At 40.0% G+C, this 26300-nt stretch overlaps 1 protein-coding gene across 1 annotated transcript in view; it reads left to right on the top strand.

The window, feature by feature from the left end:
• NEK1 (NIMA related kinase 1) overlaps nucleotides 1-26300 on the top strand; it is a 139717-nt gene that overhangs the window by 68044 nt on the left and 45373 nt on the right. Inside the window, exons 19-25 of the mRNA XM_055122047.1 lie at nucleotides 1411-1494; nucleotides 1924-2007; nucleotides 2422-2499; nucleotides 4806-4901; nucleotides 21313-21444; nucleotides 23305-23370; nucleotides 23457-23682. Of these exons, the coding sequence (XP_054978022.1) occupies nucleotides 1411-1494; nucleotides 1924-2007; nucleotides 2422-2499; nucleotides 4806-4901; nucleotides 21313-21444; nucleotides 23305-23370; nucleotides 23457-23682 (766 nt within the window). The remainder of the gene's footprint in view (nucleotides 1-1410; nucleotides 1495-1923; nucleotides 2008-2421; nucleotides 2500-4805; nucleotides 4902-21312; nucleotides 21445-23304; nucleotides 23371-23456; nucleotides 23683-26300) is intronic.

Raw genomic sequence — 26300 nt, forward strand, 5'->3', positions numbered from 1 at the left:
GTACCTGTAAAACATATAAATAAAAAAGTGAAAGTAGGTAATGTTATATATTCCCAAATTTACTTCATAAATACTGAAAGAGAAAGCAATTTTCTGCTTTGTTTCACTTTCTTTGTATTGTAGTTCAGGTAACATAGTTGCGTCATGTCAGCTGTTTCTAGTCTTAATGTATAGACACTGCAGCTTCAAGACCACCAAAGTGTTGCTCCAGTCTGTCTCTTCCTAGCCCCTCAGTCTGCTCCTTCCGTGCTTGGTATGCTCTGTTTTGTAATCGAAGGCCAAGGGTTTGCCATCTTTCAGTACTATCTGTTGTTTTGTGAGAAGACTTTAAAATTGTTTTTAATTGAGTTACTGTGAATTGCAAAGTTATTCATGATCAAGTTTCAGGCATTCGATGCTCCAACAACAATCCCTTCACAAGCGTCAGCTTCCCTCCACCAGTGTCCCAGTTTCCTGTGGGGTGAGGGGGGCGTCCCCCCGCCCCCACCTGCAGCCTGCCTCCATGATAGTCACTCTTGTTTTTTTCTTTTCCCGTTCTTTTTCGCTGTCTTTTACTTTTCTTTTCCCTGTCTTTTTTCTTTTCTTCCTGGCATGGATGCTTTTTCAAATGTGTAAATTATAAAGCACAGTGTAGAATATGATGAATATTGTAACTTGTTATTCACTAATGAGAAAATTTTTGGTGCTATAGTGTGATCAAAAATCAAATTGTCATGGATTACAAAATAAATGGGGAAGCAGAAACACAGAGGTGATGAATGTAAAAAACTTGCTTTCAGCAAGTAAAGACATTAAGTGAGAAAATGAAAGAGGAGTTTAAGTTGAAAGGAACTTAAAGCATTCTTTTTGTGCTAATGGAAGCAAAAATACATAATTTGATGTTGATACTTTTATTCAAAGATATTAATTTCTACTGTTTATTTCTCATTTATAATAACCTATGTAAATAAACTGTCTTAATAATTCAGTTTCAGATTACGATCATTTACGGTATAGTAATTATCCCTGAATACCAAGAAGAGAAGCTCAAATGTTTGATATTGTGTCTACATAAACATTTAGGAGGAGAAGAAATGTATCTGCCCATTGTAAAGAAATCATTTGATTTGAGGGTTAGCTAATCCCCATGCAGTTTTAAAATCCTTTTACTTGAATGGCTAATAAAAGCATAACTGGTCTCTGTTTTGAGTAATTATGTTTGGGGACTAATTACTTCTTTCTGTTCTCACCAAATGTATTGATTAAATTGATAAAGAAAATGCCAGGGCCTCTTATCAGATTATTATCTAGATATGATCAGTGTTTGCCAAAAACCAAACAAACAAACAAAGCAGCACCTGGATATTCCTAGGTAAGATGCTGATGTAGCCTTAGTCATTTTTTAAACTTAGTACATTAAATGACAAACAGGGAATCCTGCAAAACCTGGCAACTATGTATGGAGGCAGGCCCAGCTCTTCAAGAGGAGGGAAGCCAAGAGACAAAGAGGAGGAGGTATGCTTCCCGCATGTTCTCGGCCTCTCACACAGCCATTGTTCAGTTGATTGCCTTCTTTTTCTTGCATGGTTTAAATTTTTAACAATTATTTGAGGATTTTTGTTAGGTCTATAGGGACCCATTAATATGCTTTGACTGACGCACTGCTATGATTTTGCCCCCTAACTTTTACTCAGTATTCTGAGTTCAATTTCTTTTCTTCTGATAAAATTAAAATTTGTAATTTTAATGTATTTCTTTTCAGAATTAAGTTGATCCAAAGTTAAACACTTGAAAGCTAATACTACATTTCCATTAACCTGATTTCAAAACTTTTATTTCTTGTATTCAGATTAACACCTTTTTTTTCTTAAATTAAATAAAGTTTTAGCAGTATTGATAATTTTTCTCTTAAATTAAAATGTTACACTTTTATCTATTTTATAGGTTTATCTGGCAAGACTAAGACAAATAAGACTGCAAAATTTCAATGAACGCCAACAGATTAGAGCCAAACTTCGTGGTGAAAAGGCATGTTGAAAATTATTTTTTTGGAAAGTACATGTAGATTCACATTAAGAATTTTGTGCTGCCTATAAAAGGTGAAAACTAACATAATGAAAGTCAAAGACCAGAAAACTGTAATTAGGGAGGAAGTGAGTTATATTTATATGATGTTAGATTGCTAAGATAATTTGTTGCAGAGAAATTAAGCGGAAAATATAAGTTGTTCCTATTGGGAAATTCTCTATTATTCTCTTCTGATCTTTTTCCATTGTTTAGGAGTTGATAGTTGTGGAGAGTTCGAAAGAAATGTATGAAAGAAATGTAGAGGCATTGACATTTCTTTCCATGTTTAGATGTTAGTTCATATTGTTTTCAACAGAGTGTTGCATAGAATTTGATATTCTATCCTAATGGTATGTTTATCTACTTATTTTGTAGAAAGAAGCTAATGGTTCTGAAGCGCAAGAAGGAAGTGAGGAGGCTGATGCACGGTGTAAAAAAACAGAAATACTTAAGGTATAGACTAAAAATGGTTTTTAGCAAGCTTTTAAGAAAAAATGAAAATCTAAAAAAAAAAGAAAATCTAGAAAAAATTTAATATTAACATCGATGGTGCCTGGGCCTGCTCCTGGCTCTGCACTCAGGGATCAGTCTGTGTGAATTTGGGTATGGGGTGCCAGGGACCAAACCCAAGTCAGCCATGTACAAGGCAAGAGCCTTATCTGCGTTACTTTATCTCTAGGCCCAAATTTTATTCTTGAATCTTGCACAGACAGTAAATTGCCTTACTGTCTTTCCCTAATTTTTCTTTTCACTTTATCCCTTACTTCTTACCTTCTGAGAGAATTAGTGTTTTTCTTCCTTTATATCGTATATTTAGAGAAAGCAATTTGATAAAACTCTGGCTAATATACATGAAATGATCAAAGGTAGGATCAGAGAGCTATCTCAGTGGGCTGAGTTCAAGCTTTCCATGATGGAGGCCTAGGTTCAATTCCTGACACTCCATGATCCCCCTCAACGAGAGAACCTGAACATTGATCCAGGAGTAGTCCCAGAGTAATGCCAGGTATGGTCTGTTAAACACAAAAGTGAGGAGCAGAGAGATAGTACTGTGAATAAGGAGCTTGCCAGACAAGCAGCTGACCTGGTGGGATCCCAAGTACAGAGCCAGGAGTAAGCCCTGAGCACTGCCCAGTAGGGCCCCAAAACCAACCGAAAAAAATCAATTCAAAAAAGTGAATACCTTAAAATGAACAATTAAGTGCATTTTCTGCTGCTTTAATTATAGCTTGCAATGTACAATTTCTCTCTCACAAGTCTGAGTTTTCTAAATAAAGCATTTTTTTAAAAAAATGAAAATTATGGGGTTTGAGCAATACCAGAGCGGGTAGGGTGCTTGCCTTGCACGCAGCAGACCCGGGTTTGATTCCCAGCATCCCATTTGGTCCCCTGAGCACCGCCAGGAGTGATTCCTGAGTGCAGAGCCAGGAGTAACCCCTGTGCACCGCCAGGTGTGACCTGAAAAGCAAAAAAAAAAAAAAAAAAAAAGATGAAAAAATTGAAAATTAGAGTTATCTGTATCTGAAGATTAATTAAGCCTATGCATAACAGTCATAGTAAAAACATTTACGGGGCTGGAGTGATAGCACAGCGGGTAGGGCATTTGCCTTATATGCAGCTGACCCAGGTTCAATTCCCAACATCCCATATGGTCCCCCAGCACCGCCAGGAGGAATTCCTGAGACCCAAAATAAGCAAAAATAAAAAAAAAAGAAAGAAAGAAAAAAAGCATTTGCATCTTTATTTCCATTAGAATTTACACACATTAATTTTTACCTAACAAGTACTGACTACTGAGCCCTGGTGACATAGAGTAGACTTGTGTTTTATTCTGTAAAGACACCTCCCTCTCACACATACACTTCCTTTGTGGCTAATAAGGAAATATTAATCACTGTATCACTGTCACTGTCATCCTGTTGTTCATTGATTTGCTCTAGCAGGCGCCAGTAACATCTTCATTTGTCCCTGTTGTGTGCTAGTGTAGCCCCATGGCGTCTGTTCACTCCAGGAACACGAAAAGCACGTTGTTGTTACTGCTTTTGGCTTATCAAATACATCACAAGTAGTTTGCCAGGCTCTGTCATGTGGGGAAAAATAAATAGATAGATAGACATAGATAGATAGATAGATAGATAGATAGATAGATGCTAGGTAGATGATAGATAGATGATAGATAGATAGATGATAGATAGATAGATAGATAGATAGATAGATAGATAGATAGATAGATAGATAGATAGATAGATAGATAAAAATAAAGAGGTCCTGTGGCCACTCCAGGAAAAATTGCTTCTCTCTCTTCTGGGAGCTTTGCGTTTTAGTCTCTGAATCTTGGCCCTTGATGAGATTACATGGCGCCCGGGGGAGTTTGTGGATGTGACTGCCAAGCTAGTGGAAAACGGTGGGGGGGGGGTCCGAGGGTATTTGAATGGAGGAGGCCCAGTTTCCATCCGAGCAGACTTGGAGATCTCAGCTCCAGGTCCCGCATACCAGGGTTCCTCTGCCGGTTCCTTCATGGGTGAGGCTTGTCCAAGCTTGTGGAGAGTGGCCTTGAGCATGGCTGCAGCTGGGTTCTGGAGGTTTTCGGCCGCCACAGTTCTGCTTGGGGCAGGGAGGGAAACTCAACCTCCCCCCCTCCAAGGGGGCCCCAGTGAAGACAACCTAGTGCAGGGGCAGGAGATAATAAGGAAATATTATAGACCTGGAAAAAAACTCTGTTCTCTTCTTGTAACTAATTGGCTTGTTTTTATTTTCAGGCCCAAGCAAATACACGTGCCGCTATACTAAAAGAACAATTAGAGCGAAAGAGAAAAGAGGCGTATGAGAGAGAAAAGAAAGTCTGGGAAGAGCAGGTAAGATTTAGTTAGTTCACATTCTTAGTCTAGATTGTGTTGGTGTTCCATATTTCGTAATGAGTTGTATGTCAACATTCAGCTTTTGTAATTCTATTATACCTTTTTTCTCTCCTTGCTCTTTCTTCCTCTATCTCTTCTTCGTCTTTCTGTCATTTCATCTCTTTCATATTTAAGAATGACGTGCATGGAAGTTATGTGAGGGTTTGAGTTGAGGTGGGAACCAAATTTATTTATTTATTTGTAATGCCAGGTCATTAATCAGAGTCCCACAACATTTAGTAGCTTTACCTTCTTTCCTCCATTGGTTTACACTGCTACCCTTGAGATACACTGGATGTTGTTGTTTTGAGCCATGCCTGGTGTTGCTAGGGGTTATTTTTGGCCCTGTGCTTGGGTACCGGGGATTGAACCCAGCCTGAGATATACCAAATTCCTAAACATCCTATGTATGTTAACTCTAGAGAACTAATATAGAGTCTGTATTCATCAAGCTATGTAATCTTTCCGGATTCTTTCTTCTGCTCCATTGCTTTTTGTTTTTATTCCGCCTACATCTCATTATATTAGTAATTATGGATATAGATATATTTTAATTTCTGTTGGAATTTGATCCCTTTGTTCTTTAGTTACATTATTGGCAAGTAGTCATGACATACATTATGACTACAGTTCCTGGTTTATTTATTGTATACCAGACACATTTTTACCACTCTGCTGTTATATCTTCATTTAATATTTACAGTGTTATAAAGTAGATCTAAAGAGAATAAAAGCACTGGATGAAATCGCATTTCCAGAAAATGTAGAGCAGGGATTTGAATCTGGACATACCCATATTACGGGCTTTATTCTTATGTGTCATGTAATTCCTCTCCCACCCCCCAGCCCCTGCTTTATATTGTGTACTTGATTATTACTCTGTTACAATGAGTCTCACAATGGAGACGTTACTGGTGCCTCCTACTCGAGCAAATCGATGAATAACGGGACGACAGTGCTACAAGTGCTATTTTCTTGTTATTGTTTAGATGGGGGGATTAGACCCACACTTGTACTGAAGGCATGCTAGTGCTGGTGGTGGTAGCGTCATACTTATAGTGTCACACTTGACAAGGAGGAATGAGCTTGGGGCCCCACACATTAGCTTAGGGCCTCCCACAATAGGGGCTGAGGGGCTGAGTAATAGTCCCTATTATTTTATTCTTATTACACTGGTAAGAACTACCAAAGTCTGGTGTCAAATAATTATTGGAATAAAGTTTTCTTTCTACTTTTTTTTGGGGGGGGCTTTTTGGGGTCACACCCAGTGATGCTCAGGGGTTACTCCTGGCTCTGCACTCAGGAATTACTCCTGGTGGTGCTCAGGGGACCATATGGGATGCTGGGAATTGAACTCGGGTTGGCCTCCTGCAAGGCAAACGCCCTACCCCCCTTCCCCCTGTGCTATTGCTCCAGCCTCTTCTTTCTATCTTTAGTGGAAATGCTTCAGCAATTTTTCTGTTCTGTTGGTGTAGGATAAATAGCCTCAGGTCATGAATCACGATTACGAAAATCCTGTTAATCACCGATTTCTCGGGCGGGCTCAGTAACCTCTCATTTCGTCCTTTCCCTGAGATCTTAGAAGGCTATCTTGACTCAGCCCTCCCAATGATGTCGCACTGGGGGCTTTTTCAGGGTCAGGGGAATGAGATCCAGCTTGTTACTGGATTTAGCATATGAATACACTATGGGAAGCTTGCAAGGCTGTCCCAAGTGGGCAGGAAACTCTCAGAAAATCTTCTGAGATTTTCTCCCAGAGGGAGAAGTAGGCTAAAGATATCGCTTTTAAGAGCGCTTCTGAGAGCTTGCTCTTATGTCTCTCTCTGGATGTTGGCCGTTGATGGGATTACACACACTTGAGTTCCTCTCTCGGTACCTTCATTCATGAGGCTTGTCCGAATGTGTAGAGAGGGGGCTCCAGCATGGCTGTAGCTAGGTTCCGGTGGTCTTTGGCCGCTAGGAGCTCTGCTCAGGGTGGGGAGGGAAGCTGGAGCCCATCCCCTTCGAGGGGCCCTGGGGAAGACAGCCAGGCATTTGGGCAAGAGACTCTCTGCATCACTCTCTTCTTGGAGTTTGCTTTTAAGTCTCTCTCTGGATGTTGGCCATTGATGGGATTACACACATCTGGGTTCCTCTGCCGGTACCTTCATGCATGAGGCCTGTCCGAATGTGTAGAGAGGGGCCTCCAGCATGGCTGTAGCTAGGTTCCTGTGGTCTTTGGCCGCTGGGAGCTCTGCTCGGGGTGGGGAGGGAAACTGGAGCCCATCCCCTCCCAGGGGCCCCGGGGAAGACAGCCAGGCATGTGGGCAAGAGACTCTCTGATAGTTTAGATTTATTGGGTTACTCCCATCACAATGCTCCCATTCCTCTGTGTTTATTTGTAACTTCTTTCTTTGTGTTCTGTTGACTTGTAAATACTGTTTTTCTCTTCTCCTTGAGTCCTTTGCATAGTTTATTCAGAGCCAAGTTTTTGTATGGGCACAGGAAGACTGTAGCAAACATTATGCTTTTGTAACCTGGGAGTCATTTGACACTACATGATATTTTCCTCCTGGGCATCTGTTCTCTGGACCTAAGCCTCAGCTGCCCTTATTTCCTAGCACCCCCAAAAGCAGGGTCCAGACGAGGGACTGAACGGATCCAGGCAAGTGGTGAGTTATGTGCTACCCTGTCATTGAAATGGGCCTGGCCAAAGTGCCTAATGCTTAACTCTAAGTTAAGAGCTTGGTCATGGACAAATGCTGTCATGATCCAAAACGTAATAACTAGATTCTGACCTTGCTAGGGTTAGGAATGATTAATCTGGCCTGAGTGCTGTAGTCTGAATCTGTGGCAAGATGTTGCCAGGAGAGCTGCACTGCAAGCCTCAATGTATCTCTTACTTGTGTCCATACAAAATAACTAGCATAAAGATGTTGATGGAGGTTTTGGACTGAGGAAAGGAGAAAAACATCTTAAGAGGTATTCTGCCTGCTGGCAGTCAGGAAGGGCTTTGGAATACCTCTATGTGGTGTTTCCTTTGAACCTGGTGGCCCACAGGAAGGACTTTATTATGTTGATTTTGTTACCAGACTGTGTGTAGCCTAGAGGGCAAGGTGGAGAGAGACAAGTAGTGGGGAGAGACTAGTGGAGAGGAGGAGAATCCGGGGAGCGGGGATGGAGGAATGAGGAGCTAGGGAGGGAAGAGTATGTGAGATGAGAGAGATGAAAGATTGAATAAACAGTAACTAATCAGCAACCAGTTTGGTCCTTGTTCTTCCTTCGCCCATACACAGCAGCTCGGGAGCACCGAACGCGGGCAATGAGACAAAGCCGCCTGGAGAGCCTGCGAGCACACACCCTTTGGCGAGCTTAGTTTTTACAGTTTGGTAAAATATCAAGAGACTGTAATTTTTTTTTTTTTTTTTTTTTTTTTTGCTTTTTGGGTCACACCTGGCGATGCACAGGGGTCACTCCTGGCTCTGCACTCAGGAATTACCCCTGGCGGTGCTCAGGGGACCATATGGGATGCTGGGAATCGAACCGGGTCGGCCGTGCAAGGCAAACGCCCTACCCACCGTTGCTATCGCTCCAGCCCCCAAGGGACTGTAATTTTATCTCTATTCTTTACAGTCTTTAACAGAATATGTTTTGAAGTATTCCAAGGTCTTCTGTGTATCTTTTAATATGATTGCATTTTTTTTTTTGCCACACCCAGCTGTGTTCTGGGCTCCCTCTTGGCTCTGCACTCAGGGATCACTCCTGGCGGCCTTGGGGGACTGTATGGGGTGATTGGGATCAAACCCAGGTAGGCAGTGTTCAAGGCAAGCACCCTACCTGCGTGCTATTCCTCAGGTTCCTGATTATATTTCTTACTAATCTACTCTACTATTTTGTTATTATAATCTACTATTATAATATGTTATTATAATCTACTATTATAATCTGTTATTATAATCTACTATTTTGTTGTAATCCAACAAAATATTTTATGTTAGTATGTAGAAAGGTTCTCTTACCATATTTCTAATTAAAAAGAACCATTTCGCTATAAGACTGCTGAGGCATAAGTCTTAAGAGTTTTTTTTCAATAACATCCCTTTCATCATCTTTTCAGAGTAATTTTATGTAATAGCTACTCTGATTTCACCATTCTCTGATAATTATGTTTTTCTTTTCTTGTTCTAAGTAGTGGAGGATTTTCATTTTGTTCTTTCTTTTCTTTCCTGACTTCTGATATAGCATAAACCAGATTTGAATATGAAGTATAAATTGTGCTAATGTGTGTCAACTCTATTGTTTCCTGGCTCATTTGCAGAAATCCTACCTGGCTTCAGATTTTTACACTGTTGAAATATATTTTTAATGCAGTGTTTTATTTTCCCCCACCCCTAACCTTTTTGTTATGTGACAGAGCATGTGACAGGTGTATATCTGAGATAATTACTGTGGCAACTACCTTCTATTCCTCCACAGAAAGTTGTAGCAATCAATTTTGTCAGAGATATAAACAGTTTATCTTCAATGTCAGAGTCACGAAACCTGCTTTTGTTCTCTTGGGGCTATACTCTCAGCACAAGAATCTATAACATCAAGTGCTGATTGGTGCAGTGGGGCAAAGGTTGTCAGGATGAATTGGTACAGACTGACCATAGTTATTTTTTTAATCATTTTTCTCATGGTCAGCCCACCGCTGTCATCTTTCTGTTCAGTTTACAAAAGTATTGTAAAATTTGTGGATCGTTGCCCCCTTGTAGGTTTAATTTTTGTCTTTAGTAGTTCATTTTAGTATTCTAAATAGCACATGATCATGATAGTAATATATTAAGTATGATGAGCTTATGCTTAGTGAAAAATTTATCTTATTTTAAAAATGTGGTGTTAATCACATGGGGGCATTGAATTATATGATGAACTCTCTCCCCATACCATAACTTTATTTGATATTCTGGATTCAGAAATTGATCTTACTCCATCTCTACCCATGTATGTATTCATCTCTTTGTAGTAGCGAGCTTATAATAGAGTCCACTTGCCGTACTCTGCCACCTGTTTTTCCTTAAGGTAGAATGAATGAATGACTTAGCTTATGGAGTCTTAACATCAGGGGAGGGTGTTTTCTTGTCTCCCTGTCATGAAGGAACCTGCTGGGTATAGTAATTCAGACTGTTGTGCTTACAACAGCCCAAGGTAATATATCTCAGAGAAGACAAAGCGTAAACCTTGTCATTATGTTTTCTTCCCCCTAAAATCTGCCCTGAAACATTCTACAAACACCTGTGAGTGCAATTAAGATGTACTTAACCCAGACTGGTTTCCTTTTTATAACTCTTTTCATAACCAGTGTTTAAGAATCAGTATAAACACATTTGTTCATTTGGTGTAAGTATATAATCTAGCTATTGGATTTCTTTGCCTTCTCATCTGTGCTAGAACATATTCACTGACATTACTGAATTTCATTGCTACACTTATGAATGGATATTTTTCTTATTTTTCATCCTAAATTATTATAACATGAGGCACAGTGTGCGTATTTCTTAGCACCTATTTAGGCAACATATTTTTCCTTCGGTTAGATAAGAGATTCTATATACTTTTAAAATTTTTGTTTCTTTGTTTTGGGGCCACACCCAGAAGTGCTCAGGGTTTATTCTCAGTGTCATATCTCTCCAACCAGAGACTGTATTTTAAATATGATAGGTTCCTATTTACTGCACTTAAAATTGTTCTGTCTCTCATTTCTACCTTGTTCCATTCTTTGTGCCTGCCACAGACCTATGAAGTTCCTGGTGGGAATATTCCTCATTGCTGTCTTCCTCAGAATGTTCCTGTGTTTTGTCTTGGTTTCCATTCTTACCCATTTAAATGGACACATCATTTGGAGGTTGATTTGGTATCATGGTGCCAGGTTTTACTGGACATTAATTGAGGTCCAGAGATGTCTGCAAGATACATTTTCCTTGACCTCAGAGACTCAAGGACATTGAAGAGAATCAGAATTCTACTTTTGCTGAAGGTACCTCTATCATAGTTGCTTCTCTGGTGATCTTCTTACATGAAGCTAACTTGCCTAAGCAAGTCCCCTCCCTGCTGGCCTGTCCAGTCCCATCATTTTTGCTAGTGGTGGATTCATTCTAGATATTTATTTATTTTTATTTATTTATTATTATTTTTTTTTGCTTTTTGGGTCACACCCAGCGATGCTCAGGGGTTACTCCTGGCTTTGCACTCAGGAACTACTCCTGGCGGTGCTTGGGGGACCATATGGGATGCTGGGGATCGAACCCGGTCAGCCGCGTGCAAGGCAAACGCCCTACCCGCTGTGCTATCGCTCCGGCCCCTCTAGATAGTTTTAAAGCACGCACAAATGACAGCTTGACTCTTATTGGTGTATTAATAGCTTCTAGTAAACTAAGTATTTCCTTATTTTTCTAGAAAAGAAATACTGTTTTTGTTTTTGGGTCACACCCAGCGATGCTTAGGGGTTACTCCTGGTGGTGCTCAGGGGACCATATGGGATGCCGAGAATGAACCTGGGTCAGCCACATGCAAGAGACCTGTTCGCTGTACTATTACTCTGATCCCTCTGAGATATTTTTATAGTGGCAACATTAAACTGTGGTAGTGAGCCTGACTTTTTAGATTCTACAGGCAAGCAATCCGTTTTCATTCTGAGGAATCACAGTAGCGTGTGTACATTGGTAAGACTGTCAAACCAACTCCTGTAACTATCTGCAGCTGAGACAAACAGGTCCTCTGAAGTTCATGAATTGAATGATCTCCTAGGGCTTAGAAGTTTGAGCAGAATATTACAATTTGAAGTTGCCATTTATTTAAGCCAGGAATACAAACCTGATGAAACATTGAATCTGGGGAGTTCCTGCTTCCTAGACTCCTGTCTCTGCTCGGACCCTGTCTTCTGGAGGCATCTCTCTGTCCTTACAATCCAGCATAGAGATTTTTCCTCTTTCCTCCCTTCCTCCCTTCCTGCATTCTCTCTTTCCTTCCTCCATATATAAATACATGATGTATTTTATAGATTTGGTGAAATTTTGAATCTCGTCATTTGGTGGCACTGCTGCTTAGTTTTTCAGCCAGTACTTGCCCTATGAAGTATAAGCAGTTTCACAGTGATTTAAGTCCTTTGTGAAGTTGTAAGCAGTGTAAAACCTTTAATTTGTGAACCTGGTGAGAAAATGGCTAGAATAAACTTGGGAAGCAGTTTTTCAAGCTGACCTTTGAAACTTACAAGGCCAATGCTTTTTTCTTCTCTGAAAATTTCTTTTTACTGGGATTGAAGTTTGAACCTATGGTTAGAGAAATACATATCTTAGACTTATTTTGAGGATTCTGTTTTTGTAACAGAATTTTGTTTTGGGTTTTTATATTTTGTCTTGTATGACATTTTAGTTTCCTTAGTTTGGTGGGATTTGTGTGTGTGTGGAGCAACAGATCTGCTGCTCCTGGGGTTACTGCTGGTTCTGTGTGCTTGGGTGTCACTTCTGGTGGTGTTCAGGAGAACATACGGGGTGACAAGGACCAAACCCAGGTTGGCCGTGTGTAAGGGAAATGTCCTACCTCCTATACCATCATTTTGGCCCCAATTAGATGAATTTTTATATTCGTTTGGGTACACTTTTTGAATTAAGGACTTGGTGTGATGTTTTGTTTTGTTTTTTCTTATGAATTCCCACATGGGACAGCCTTGCAAGCTTCCCATGGTGTATTCATATGCTAAATCCAGTAATAAGCTGGATCTCATTCCCCTGACCCTGAAAGAGCCCCCAGTGCGACATCAACATTGTTGGGAGGGCCAAGTTGAGAGAGACTTCTAAGATCTCAGGGAAAGGACGAATGGAGAGGTTACTGAGCCCGCCCGAGAAATCGGTGATTAACGGGATTTCGTGATTCGTGATTTTCTTATGAAAGTTTTAAAAATGCTATCTTTGGGGTGAGTGAGAAGTGCTCAGGGGCTTAGACTTGACTATGCACTTGGGGTCATTCCTGTGATACCCTGGGGACCAAATACAATGCCAGGGATCAAACTGTGTTTTGCTGCATATTAAGGCAAGTGTACTAGTCCCATAAGAAAATGTCATCTTTCACCTTAAAATTTGGGGCACATTGAGTAGCCTTAACCTTCTGGTTACCTGGGAGGCTCAAGTTCCCGCTGTATAAGTTAGTGATGCAGGTTATGTTGACCTCAAATAATGTTGCTACATCTCAGTAGTTACCTTGAATAATAACAATTTTAACAACTGACTTAGTTTTGTTATTAAGTAATTTTAAGAAGTAGTAAGACTATAGATTGAACACAGTGGCCACTCAATACCCCTATTGCAAACCACAACACCCAAAAGGAGAGAGAGAACAGGAGGGAATGACCTACCACAGAGGTGGGGTGGGGTGTGAGGGATGGGATTGGGGGGTGGGAGGGATACTGGGTTCATTGGAGGTGGAGAATGGGCACTGGTGGAGGGATGGGTTCTCAAACATTGTATGATGGAAACACAAGCACGAAAATGTGTAAAGCTGTAACTGTACCCTCACGGTGACTCACTAATAAAAAAAAAAATACAAAAAAATGTAGTAAAGTGGTGGGTTTTGTTGTAATCCAAAAGTAAACTTTTATAGTGATTTGCAAAATATTTTCTGCATTAAAAATATCTTTTGGGGGCCAGAGGATAATATAGTGGGTAGGGTGCTTGCCATCCACATTTCTGACCTGGGTTTTATACCAGCATCCTAATAGGTACCTTGAGCACTGCCATGATACTCCAAGTGCACAGCAGGAGTAACCCCTGAGCATCCGTGAGCATGGCCCAAAAACAGAATGAGTAATCTTTTTGCTGATGAAAAGATTTTCAGAAATACAAACAAAGGTGAATAGCGTGAAAATAATTTGGGTTCTTCCAAATCTTTACAAGCTTGCTCTTTCTGAACTTTAGGTTTTGGTTACAACCCCTGTTTAATACATGACATTTTACTAGTAAAGATTAGATTATTGTTGAGTTGCCACTTACAGTCGGCTCCTCCGGCTCCTGAACGGCCATGATCCCAGAGACACACAAACCAATCTCAGAACGCAGTGGCTTTTGGCAGAAATGCATCTGGACTGTGCATTAAACTACAGCGCTGTGCTTCCTGGTTGGGAAAGGGTGTTTGTCCCTTCCGCCTCACTCTGCCCCTCTCTGGCACAGTAGCCACTATCTTTCAGAACCTATTGGACAGCCAGGTATGAGACTGCAGTGACAAGACATGCGGGGCTTCATGGGATGGGGGGTGGAACTGACCTTCTCCCTGCCCCGATGAGGCCCCAAGTTGCCGTCCGCAAACGTTTCCAGACTTATTACTGAAATATCATCATCATCATCATCAACATCATCATCATCCCGTTGATTGTCAAATTTCTCAAGCGGTCTCAGTAACGTCTCCATTTGTCCTAGCCCTGAGATTTTTGAAGCCTCTCTCTACTCGTCCTTCCCAATGATGCCGCATTGAAGGCTCATTTCAGGGTCAGGGGAATGAGACCCAGCTTTTTACTCATTTTGGCATATTAATACATGGTGGGGACTTTGCGAGGCTCTCCCATGTGGACAGGAAACTCCCGGCAGTTTGCCAGGTTCTCCCAGAGGGAGAAGTAGGCTATAAGACATTGCTTCCAGGAGCTTGCTTTTAAACCTCTGGGTGCTGGCCGTGGATGGGATTACATGCAGCTGGGGGCAGTACCTGGGTATGACCGCCTAGCTACTGGGAAATGGGAAATCTGGGAGAAGGAGGCCCAGTCCTGACCAGAGCAGGCTTGGAGGTCTCAGCCCCGGGTCCCACACACCTGGGTTCCTCTGCCCGTACTTTCATGCATGAGGCTCGTCCAAACATGTGGAGAGGGGTCTTGAGCATGGCTGTGGCTAGGTTCTGGAGGTCTTCGGCCACCAGGAGCTCTGCTCGGGGCAGGGAGGGAAGCTGGAGCCCATCCCCTTCGAGGGGCCCTGGGGAAGACAACCAGGCGCTATATTTCTAAAATATCAGAAATCCAAAATCGCATGGCTACTATTGCGGCCACAGGACATAATATGCTCTTCATAATCAGCAATAGAAAACAAATTATCTAATGCCTTTTCGGCGGGTCTAATTGTTGGGGGAAAATTCCAAATAATAATGGTGGGTCTCTTGTTGAAATATTGAATGTAATCAAAGTAGAGAGAGAGTAAAGTGGAAATCATCTGCCACACTGGCAGGGGGAGGGGTGGGGTAGGAGTATACTGGGGTTCTTGGTGTTAAAAAATGTGCACTGGTGAAGGGATGAGTGTTTGATCATTGTATGACCGAGACTTAAGCTTGAAAGCTTTGTAACTGTTCTCACAGTGATTCAATAAGTAATAAATAAATAAAAATATTAGATTATTCACAATATTCTGTTATAGATATAGATTTCTCTTATATTTAAAAATATTGAGATTTTGTGGCTTTACAATGCTATTAATAATATTTTCTTTTATGTTTAAGATTAATTTTGAGGTTCAGAGCAATAATAAAGAAAGTAGGGTGCTTGCTTTGCATGCAGTCAATCTCTGACACCACATATGGCACCTTGATGGTGCCTCAAACACTTCTAGGAGTAATTCCTGAGTGTGGATCCAGGAGTAACCCTTGAGGATCACTCTGTGTGCCCAAAAAACAAACAAAAACCTGCATAATTTGTGCATTCAGAGAATATATATATATGTGTGTATATATATATATGTGTGTGTGTGTGTGTGTGTGTGTGTGTGTGTATATAGGTTTTTTTTTTTTTGCTTGTTTTTTGGAGGCAGGGGCCACACACCCAGTAGTGCTCAGGGCTTACTCCTGGTTTTGTGTTCAGGGGTCACTCCTGACAGACTAGGGGGACCGTCTGGGATACTGGGGGTTGATCCCAGCTTAGCCATGTTCTAGGCAAATGCTCTACTTGCTATACTATTGATTGCTCTGGCCTCTCCAAGTATGTATTTCCTTGTAAATAATCATGTAAGGAAATAACATATTTAATCTAATTTTTTTTTCCAAATTCAACTGGAGTTTGTTTTCACTCTCTTAGATATTTTGGTGTGCAGAGCCAGGAGTAGCCCCTGAGCATCACTGGCTGTGACCCAAAAAGCAAAAACAAAACAAAACAAAGATTACGGTGATTTCTTTGAGTATACTCTGTGACAACAAGACAATCATGTTTTCAAAATATTTTCAAGTATTCTTTAAGTTAGTTATAATAGAATCTGAAACGTCATTTTTCTTTCCAGCAATGCTAAACTTTGGATTATTAAAGCAATATTTCCATCTACTTTTTTTGAAAGCCTGTATTAAAGTCTTAAATTTACAACAGAATTGAAGGAAAGAGAGAAATTTTTCATCTACCCATCCTCCTCACATATGTGTGACATCCTCCATTTGAGCACCTTCACCTGTGGTCGTTGTTGTGTTTCCATATACCCCCTCTCCACACATGTGTGACTGCCTCCATTTCTACGTCCTCCACGCTCTTTCATTTGTTCCAGCCACCAAACCTACACCAACAATACATCACTTAAGATCTATCATTTCCATTAAAGTTCATTTTTGGCATTCTACATTCTATGGATGTAGGCATTTGTGAATTTGGACAAATGTGTAATGACATCGTTATAATACCATGTGTTTTTTCATGGCCTTAAAGATTTCTCTGGAACTGGTTTCAAGAAGAGAGCTTAACCTGGTGGGGAGAGTTAGAGCAGTGGGGAGATGGGGCACTCTGGTGAACAATATGGTGTAGAATTAGGTGTGCACAAAACCCTATCAGGAACAGTATTGTAAATCATAGTGGCTAAAATTTTAAAATATTTTTTTTCAGGTTTTTAAAATGTGTATTTCTTTAAAGAAGCTAACATGTGCATAATGGGAAATGGAAAAAAAAACAGAGAACATAGTCATACATAATGGCATGCAGTTATATCTGACATATCTTTCTAGGTCCTGTTTATCTACACAACTAAACATCCATTATGTTATTAAGCTTGGATGGTTATCTATCGTGCTTCTTTATATACCATGACTATTTACCATTTTGAAGGTCCCAAATTCTATCAGTATTTGATATAGAATACATTATTTAAAAAAATTAAATTTTATTAAGCAATAAATAATTTTTTAAAAAAGAATATTCTATACAGGACCAGGAGATGTTTAAAAAAATAAATTAAAATTCTTTGCTTGTTCATCACTCCCACCAACCGATTTTTTTTTAGTCTCTTTAGAATGTCATATATAATATTTTTTATGCCGTTTTTCTTTCACTTATCAGTGAACATTTAATGTTCCTCTCCATCTTTAGTGGTTTAATGGTTCACTCTTTCTTAGTGCAGAGAATAATATTTCACCAATTTTTTTTTAATCCAGTCACCTACTGAGGGACTTCTTATTTGTGTCTGTTTTGACAATTATGATGAAAACTGTTATTTATCTGTGTGCAGATTTTTTTTTTTGGTAGAAATTGGTTTTCAACTCTTTTTGGAAAATGCCAGGTCGTGTGATTGTTGAATCATGTAAGCGAGTGTTTTGTTTTGTAATTGTCCAGTTATCATTCAAAGTGACAATCATTTTGCATTCTCATCAGAAAGAAATAAGAGTTTCTGTTTTTCCACATGCTCAGAATCTTGTAGTATTATCCGTTTTCAAGTTTACTCTCCTAATAGATGTTATACTTCACATTGTGTTTTAATTTACCTAGTGGAATGGAATATGATATAGATCTTCATTTCATGTTTTATTCGCCATCTATTTTATTTCCTTTAAGGTGTCTGTTGGGTATTTATCTTTTGCAAATGTTTTGGTTGTTTTTTTCTTAAGTTTTAGGATTTTTAAAAATAAATTTTGATTAATAGTCTGTTTCTTTGTGTCTTAAAAATATTGATCTTTGACTTAAATTATCTTTTTCTGGCAGTAACTTTCACAGATCAAAAGTTTTAAATTTTAACAAAGTCCATCTTACTTTCTCTTTGACATACTATTCCTTTGGTGACGAGTTTGAAATGTCACTGCCAAGTCCAAGATCACCTGCATTTTCTCATGTTTTGTGTTTATACTCAGGTTTGTGATCAATTTTGAGTTTTTTTGTTTATTTGTTTTTGCCACACCCATCGATACTCAGGGGTTACTTCTGGCTCTGCACCCAGGAATGACTCTTGGCAGTACTTGGGGGACCATATGGATTCCAGGGATCGAATCTGGATCAGCCACATGAAAGGCAAATGCCCTGCCCTCCGTACTACTACAGCACTCCCCTGAGTTAATTTTTGTGAAAAGTTGTAAGGTCTTTGTCTTAGATACATTTTTTTTTTTGCGTTAGACATCTAATTTTTCTAATACCATTTGTTGAAAGATTATTTTTTCTCCACTGTTAAAGAATTATTATATTTGTATAGGCCTTTTTACGAGCTTTCTATTCTGTTCTTATTAATAGTTTTAAGGACTCAAACTTAAAGTCTCACATACATTTGACGAAACTGTAGATTTTTGGTTTTTTTTTTTTTAATCACCCGTGAGATACAGTTACAAAGCTTTCATGTTTGAGTTTCAATCATACAATGATCAAACACCCATCCCTTCACCAGTGCGCATTCTCCATCACCAATGTCCCCAGTACCCCACCCCCTTCCTAACCTTCCCTCTGCCTCCATGGCAGACAATTTCCCCCCATACTTTCTCTCTACTTTGAGGCATTAGGGTTTGCAATACAGATACTGAGAGGTTAACACATTTGGTCCTTTATCTTTCGGCACACGTCTCCCATCCTGAATGATTCCTCCAACCATCATTGTCTTAATGAGCCCTTTTCTATACCAGCTGCCTTCTTCCCCAGCTCATGAGCAGGCTTCCAACTATGGGACAATATTCCTGCCCTTATATCTACTGTCCTTGGGTGTTAGTCTTGTATTTTGTTATTTTATATTCCACAAATGAGTGCAGTCCTTCTATGTATGTACCTCTCTTTCTGACTCATTTCACTTAGCATGATACTCTCCATGTCCATCCATTTACAAGCAAATTTCATGACTTAATCTTTCCTAACAGCTGCGTAGTATTTTGTTGTGTAGATGTATCAAAGTTTCTTTAACCAGTCCACTGTTCTAGGGCACTTGGGTTGTTTCCAGATTCTGGCTATTATGAACAGTGCTGCAATGAACATACAGGTGCAGATGTCATTTCTATTGTGCTTTTTTGCACCCTCAGAGTATATTCACAGAATTGGTATTGTGGGGTCATATGGAAACCCGATTTCTAGTTTTTGAAGGCATGCCCGTATTGTTTTCCAGAAAGGCTGGACCAGTTGGCATTCCCACCAACAGTGAAAGAGTGCCCCTTTTTCCCCACATTCATGCCAGCACTGGTTGCTTTTGTTCTTTTGCATGTGTGTCAGTCTCTGTAGTGTGAGATGATCTCATTGTTGTTTTGATTTGCATCTCCCTGATGATTAGCATTAAAATGTGGAGCTTTTTTTTTTAACTTGTCTTTTGTCATTTATATTTCTTTTTTTTTTCTTTTTGGGTAACACCCAGCAATGCACAGGGGTCACTCCTGGCTCTACACTCAGAAATTACCCCTGGTGGTGCTCAGGGGACTATATGGAATGCTAGGAATCAAACCTGGGTTGGCCGTGTGCAAGGCAAATGCCCTACCTGCTGTGCTATCACACCAGCCCTTATATTTCCTTTCTGAGGAAGCTTCTGTTCATTTCTTCTCCCCATTTTTTGATGGGGTTGGAGGTTTTTTTTCCTTATACATTCTACCAGTGTCTTATATATTCTGGATATTAATCCCTTATCAGATGAGTATTGGGTAAATATTCTGTCCCATTCCACGGTCTCTCTCTGTATTTTGGTCACTGTTTCTTTTGGGGTGTAAAGTCATGGTTTCACTCAGCCCCTCCCTGCCCACTTTCATTTTTTTTTTTTATCAACACCACAGTGCTTTGTTTACTGTATGTTTGTATGAGGCATTAAAGTCACTCAATATAGTTCGTCCAGTAATATATTGAGTCTTTTCATTTTACATTGAACAGCATCAATTTTGATGTGAAATACGAGTTCTGAGGACTAGATATTAGCATTGCGGTTCTGCCTTATTTTTAGAATACGCTCGATAAATATTTGCATATGTTAACTTGCCTGAAATTCTTGTTCACAAGTCTGGAAAGAAAACAGTAGTCAGCCAACTTCCCATGTTACTCTGAGTGTACATTTACAGGCCAATTCCTTTTATTTATTAAATGTTCATAAGCTTACTTCACATTGTTTTGCGTGTAAGTGGCAAGAAAAAAGTTAGTACTATGGGCATCGAGGTGGGTCAGCGTTAGAGCGCCTGTGTGGCATGCAGATGACCAGTGTTCAGCCTCCAGTACCACAAACAACAAAAACACAAACAGAAAAATGTGAACACAACAGATGATTCAGTCTCATTACCTGTACCTGTCACTTCTTTTATTTACATTTACAGTTTAATCCAGAGGTCCTTTGTGTTGGGTCATTGGTGTTCAGACTTTTCAAGATTGTCCCACCCAGAGTGGCTGGGGCAGCCCCAGCATTGCATCCTCAGGCCCTCTCCCTGAGCTGCCGGCTTCATTGACGGAGAGTTCCCAGGGGTGTCTCGGGTCTCCTGAGCACGACCTGGGATCCCCTCCAACCCCAAATAAAAAGGCATGATTATGCCAAACTTGCAGAAAGTGCAGAAGCTTTTCTTTGAAGTATAAGATGAATAAGGAGATGGATTAATTCCCACTTCTAATGAATTAATTTAAGAGGACTAGTTTATAATCCCTGGGAAGACTTTATTTGTGTGGATCATTTTATGAAACATTGATAATGACGTGGAAGGAGTTACTTAGTGCTCTTTGTCACATGCCCGTGTTTACATCTCAGGCCAGAGATGTCTCAGTTCTTTTGTCTTTCCCCATTACTTAGGATATTTCAGTTACTTAGGATACTGGACTGGAGCGATAGCGCAGTGGGTAGGGTGTTTGCCTTGCACGAGGCCAACCTGGGTTCCATTCTTCTGTCCCTCTCGGAGAGTCTGGCAAGCTACTGAGAATATCCTGTCCGCAAGGCAGAGCCTGGCAAGCTACCTGTGGCGTATCCGATATGCCAAAAGCAGTAACAAGTCTCACGATAGAGATGTTACTGGTGCCTGCTCGAGCAAATCGATTAACAAGATGACAGTGTTACAGACAGTGCTACTTAGGATATTGCCTTGCGTAATGAAAAATGGATGAAGAAAAAATTACTTGTGTCTAAGTTGGAATAGCTGGGATCTTATATTATCCATTTTATCTCTTTATATAGATGTAGTTGTCCAATCTAAGTTAAAAACATTTTCTTCCTAGCTGTTCACTAAAGGACTGAAGAGTTCTGATGGGACACTGCCTTTGGGCCAGAGTGGCACAGGCGGCTCGCCATCAAAGCAACAAATGAGACCTGCCATTTCGGTAACTTCTGCTTTGAAAGAAGTGGGTCTGGTAAGTGTCCTCAAATTTAGAACTCCTCAGCCAAAATATTCTTAAAATGATGAGGTTTAACAAAGTCCTAAATGTTCTTTATTATTCTCTTAGGAAAAAAACTATTTCTAAGATTTTTGCATGTGGTTTGTTTTAATGATAGGTGTCTGTTCTAATGATAGGCTTTTATATTTAGAACCATCCGGTACATTAAAATGATTTAAAGTAGTTCTCTTTTTATATATTTGTTATGTATTTGTACACTGCCAAGATGACCCAAACCCATTTCTTACACTGCCTTAAATGTAAACCAAAAATCAGGTGCCATAGAGGAAGGAAGTGGATATAAATAGGAGATCAGTAGCCCAAATTTATGCAAATAATTGGCATTCTACTTAATTTTAAAATTTTTTAAAATTTTATAAAGTAGTTCACGATATTTGATTACATTAATATTCAGACACCAATCCCACCACCATTACACCTTCCACCACTGTATTTTGGATGTTTCCAACTCAAACCCCAACACCTGTCTCAAAGCAGAACCAAAATAACTTATTTTTTATTGTTTGTTATGAAAAACTGCTGAAAATGTTACAAAAAGTTTTCCTTAGAGGAAAGAGGGCGAATATTGTTGTATTTCACCAGGGGCTATTAAGCCCTTCTATAAGAGATCACTAACATGTTGTTAAAGGTTAAGCCTTGTGTGCTTATATATATATATATTGAAGACCTTTGGAACCTAGCCAGAGCCATGCTCAAGGCCACTCTCCACACAGTCTGACGAGTTTCACGCATGAAGGGACCAGCAGAGGAACCCAGGTGTGCGAGACCTGGGGCTGAGATCTCCAAGCCTGCTCGGATTAGGACTGAGCCTTCTCCATCCAGACCCCCATTTTCCAGTAGCTTGGCAGCCACACTCACAAACTGTCCCCAGCGCCATGTAATCCCACCAACGGCCAACATCCAGAGACTATAAGACCAAGCGACATCTAATAGCCTTGTTCTTCCTCTTGAGAACCTGACAAGCTACCAAGAGTCTATTGCCCACATGGGAGAGCCTTGCAAGCTCCCCATGGCATATTCATATCCCAAGTACAGTAAAAGATATATACATACTTCTTGAGAGCCCAGCAAGCTACCGAGAGTATCCCACCCGCACAGCAGAGCCTGGCAAGCTACCTGTGGCGTATTCGATATGCCAAAACAATAACGATAGGTCTCATTCCCTTGACCCTGAAAGAGCCTCCAATCGTTGGGAAAGATGAGTAAGGAGAGGCTGCTAAAATCTCAGGGCTGAGTGTAATAGAGACGTTACTGGTGCCCGCTCGAGTAAATCGATGAACAACGAGAAGACGGTGATCTGTTAAAAAAAATTTCCTTCTAAGATTGGTTGCTTTCTACTTTGAACCCCATCAAATATGGTATGGTACTCTTGGAGTGTGGGTAGGATGTGTGGTATGAAGTGTGGCATAGTCCAGGAGTAGGTTCACTCGTGAGAGGTCGACCGGAGCATGTGGAGAGCAGCCGTGAACATGGCAGTGGTTAAGTTCTGGAGGTTTTCTGCCGCCGGGGCTGGGTCCCTTGGGGAGGGGAGGAGTCTCACCCACCCCCCTCCAGGGTGCCCCAAATGAAACAGCCTGGTGCGGGGTCCAGCAGCATGGTTATGGCGAGTGTCAACTCTACAGAATATCAAGATTACTGATAATACTTAACTATTACTTTTTAAATGAAGGAAACTGCATTGACATTTCACAGGATTAGAAAATTCACCTGAAGCAATTTAATGGAGAAAAAAATACCCTGTAAAGATAAACTTAGATGATTAGGTGGTCTTTAAAAAATGACAATTTTTCATTGGCTTTGTTACTGTGTTTAAAGGACAAAAGTTTAACTGGTACTGAAGAAAACTCAGAAGAATGGCAAAAGACTAATGATATTATCTCAGTAAGTACAGTTTTCAAATTTTCTCTTTTTATAACTATTTTACTTACTCAGAAGTTAAAGGGTCTAAAACATTTTAAATCTTTTAGAATAAACAGGAAATACTGCGCAGATTAAATCAAAATCTTAAAGCTCAAGAAGATGAAAAAGGAAAGCAGGATCAATTTGATACGTGTGAACTTGCTCATGAAGATGCCAAAGAGCATGATAAAGAAAAATCAGGATCATCGGATCGCAAAAAGTGGGAGGCCGGAGGTCAACTTGTGCTTCCTGTGGGCAATTTAACACTGGAGTCGTCCTTCTCTGCAAGTGAAAGTATGTATCAGGCATTAATATTTTATTTCTGGCCTAGCACACATAGAGATTGTGGACTGGACTCTCTGAAAGAAACATTTAGGGGGCTTGAGAGTGGCTGTACATGTGGGAAATGGAGAAAATTACTCAACCTCAAATATGGCAAAGATTTTATTACAAAGTATCTACTGTAAGATAGGGAACTAATGATACAGATTAATCTATAATGAAGGATAATTTTGTTGGGAATAGTGAACTCTGACAGACCAGCTGTAGGCATTTAGCAGAGATTTTGAGAGGGTTTGACATTGTGATTCAGTTATTTAATACTAATTGCTAAGTGTTTTCTGGATTTCCTAGCAATGGAAATAGAACAATGACAAGTAAAAAAAAATTTTTTTGAGCTTATTTTCCAAAAAGATAAAATAACCAACAACTCACTATAGTTTGTTTTTTGTTTGTTTTTTGCTTTTTGGGTCACACCCAGCTATGTACAGGGGTTACTCTTGGCTCATGCACTCAGGAATTACTCTTGGTGGTGCTCGGGGGACCATATGGGATGCTGGGAATTGAACCCGGGTCAGCCGCGTGCAAGGCAAATACCCTTCCCGCTGTGCTATTGCTCCAGCCCCCTCACTATAGTTTTTAAACTTTTTTTTTCTTTTGATGGACAAGCTTCAGAGTATTAATTATGTCTGTTTGTTCAACTAGTTCTTTCCTGTTGCATGCTACACAGTACTTAACAGTGAAGGCATACTTGCTGAGACATTGTCCCTCGTGGAGTTTAGTGTCCAGAGGGAAGAGAAATTTGAGGCAATTACAGTTGATAAGTATTATGCTAGGAATGATCATTGGATAATATGAGACTCCATAGCAGGGAATAAATTGATCTTGAAGAGCTAATGCAATGCTACATAGAAAATACGGCGTACTGAAGGGTAAGGTGAAACTGAAAACCAAAGAGAATATTTTAGACAGAATATCCAGGACCCAGAGAAGGTCTCAAAGAGAACCAGTTCACCCTCAATTTAGCAGGAGTTTAGAATGGTAAAAAGGAAGAAATGGAAGTTTTGTTTTGTTTTTTTCTTTTTGGGTCCCACCCGGCGACGCACAGGGGTTACTCCTGGCTCTGCACTCAGGAATTACCCCTGGCGGTGCTCAGGGGACCATATGGGATGCTGGGAATCGAACCCGGGTTGGCCGCGTGCAAGGCAAACGCCCTACCCACTGTGCTATCACTCCAGCCCCAGAAATGGAAGAGGTTACAAGGCTAAATGATGACATAATCTATATTGTAGCTCGGTCAGTTTTTTTATTTTTTTTATTTTTTGAGTCACATCCAGCAATGCTCAGGGCTTACTCCTGGCTGTGCTTAAGGAATGCCGGGGATCAAACCAAGGTCGGGCGCACTCAAGGCAAACGCCCTACCCGTTGTGCTATCGCTCCAGCCCCTGAGCTCGGTCAGTTTGTTTCTTTTCGCTTTCTACTTCCAAAATTTCTTATCAAGCCATAAGGGTAGTAAAAGAAATGTAAGCAGATGAAAGTTAAAATCTGTCAAGTATTCATCTAAAAATGTAAAGACGTTGTTTGAGATTCGATGGAAATTTGCTTATGATGTGGAATTTAAGTTAGAATTCAGCAGACAAAAACACAAGCATTTGTTTTTAATTCGTATGCATATTTAGTATAGAATTTTTTTCCAATTAAATTTATAGGAACATATATATATGTGTGTGTGTGTGTATATATATGTACATATATATATATATGAGGGGGAGTGAACCACACCCACCAGTGTTCAGAGCCTTCTCCTAGCTATGTGCTCAGAGTTCATTCCTGTTGGGGTCTTGAGGGCACCATATGTAATGCCCGGAATTAAACTCAGGTCAGCCGTGAGCATGGCCAGTGCCCTGCCTGCTGTTCTATCACTCTGGCCCAGAATATCTATGTTTTAATTTTTTGTGTGTTATTGCTTAATATCTTAGGGAGTTTTTTATTTTCTTAAGTAATTTTATTTTTGTACTCCCTAAAATACTTCAATCCATATTTCAGTTAAATTCATTGGATAATTTAATTCATTTTAAATATGTTAGTTGCTTGTTTTTATCACTAATCTCAGTTGCTTTTGTTCTGAAATTTGCTGTCGATATGTTGAAAAAATTTTTTTAAACATTTCCATCTTAAACTCTATAACTTTTTTCTTTTTTTTCTTTGTTTTAAATTTAATTTTATTTTTATAAAGTTGTTCACAGTAGTTCATTACATTTAATATTCGAACACCAACCCCACCACCATTGCACCTTTCCACTACCATATTTCAAATGCTTTCACCCCAAATCCCAAACCATGCCCCCAAAGTAGAACCAAAATAATTAAGTTTGCATTGCTTAATATGAATAATCTGCTAAAAATGGTCCAATAAAGTTTTCTTAAAGGAAACTGGTGTAGAGCATGAGGTATCTCGTATAATGTACATTTGGATACAATATATCGTATCCAAATGTGGCTGCAATCCAGGAATTCTAAAATTTAAAATACTATTATACAGCAGATTCACTTGTGAGTGAGGGTCATTCGAACCTGTGCAGAGCAGCTGTGACATAGCAGTGATTGAGTTCTGGAGTTTTACTGCTGCCTAG

The sequence above is a fragment of the Sorex araneus genome, chromosome 1 (genome assembly GCF_027595985.1).
Source record: "Sorex araneus isolate mSorAra2 chromosome 1, mSorAra2.pri, whole genome shotgun sequence".
Classification (NCBI taxonomy): domain Eukaryota; kingdom Metazoa; phylum Chordata; class Mammalia; order Eulipotyphla; family Soricidae; genus Sorex; species Sorex araneus.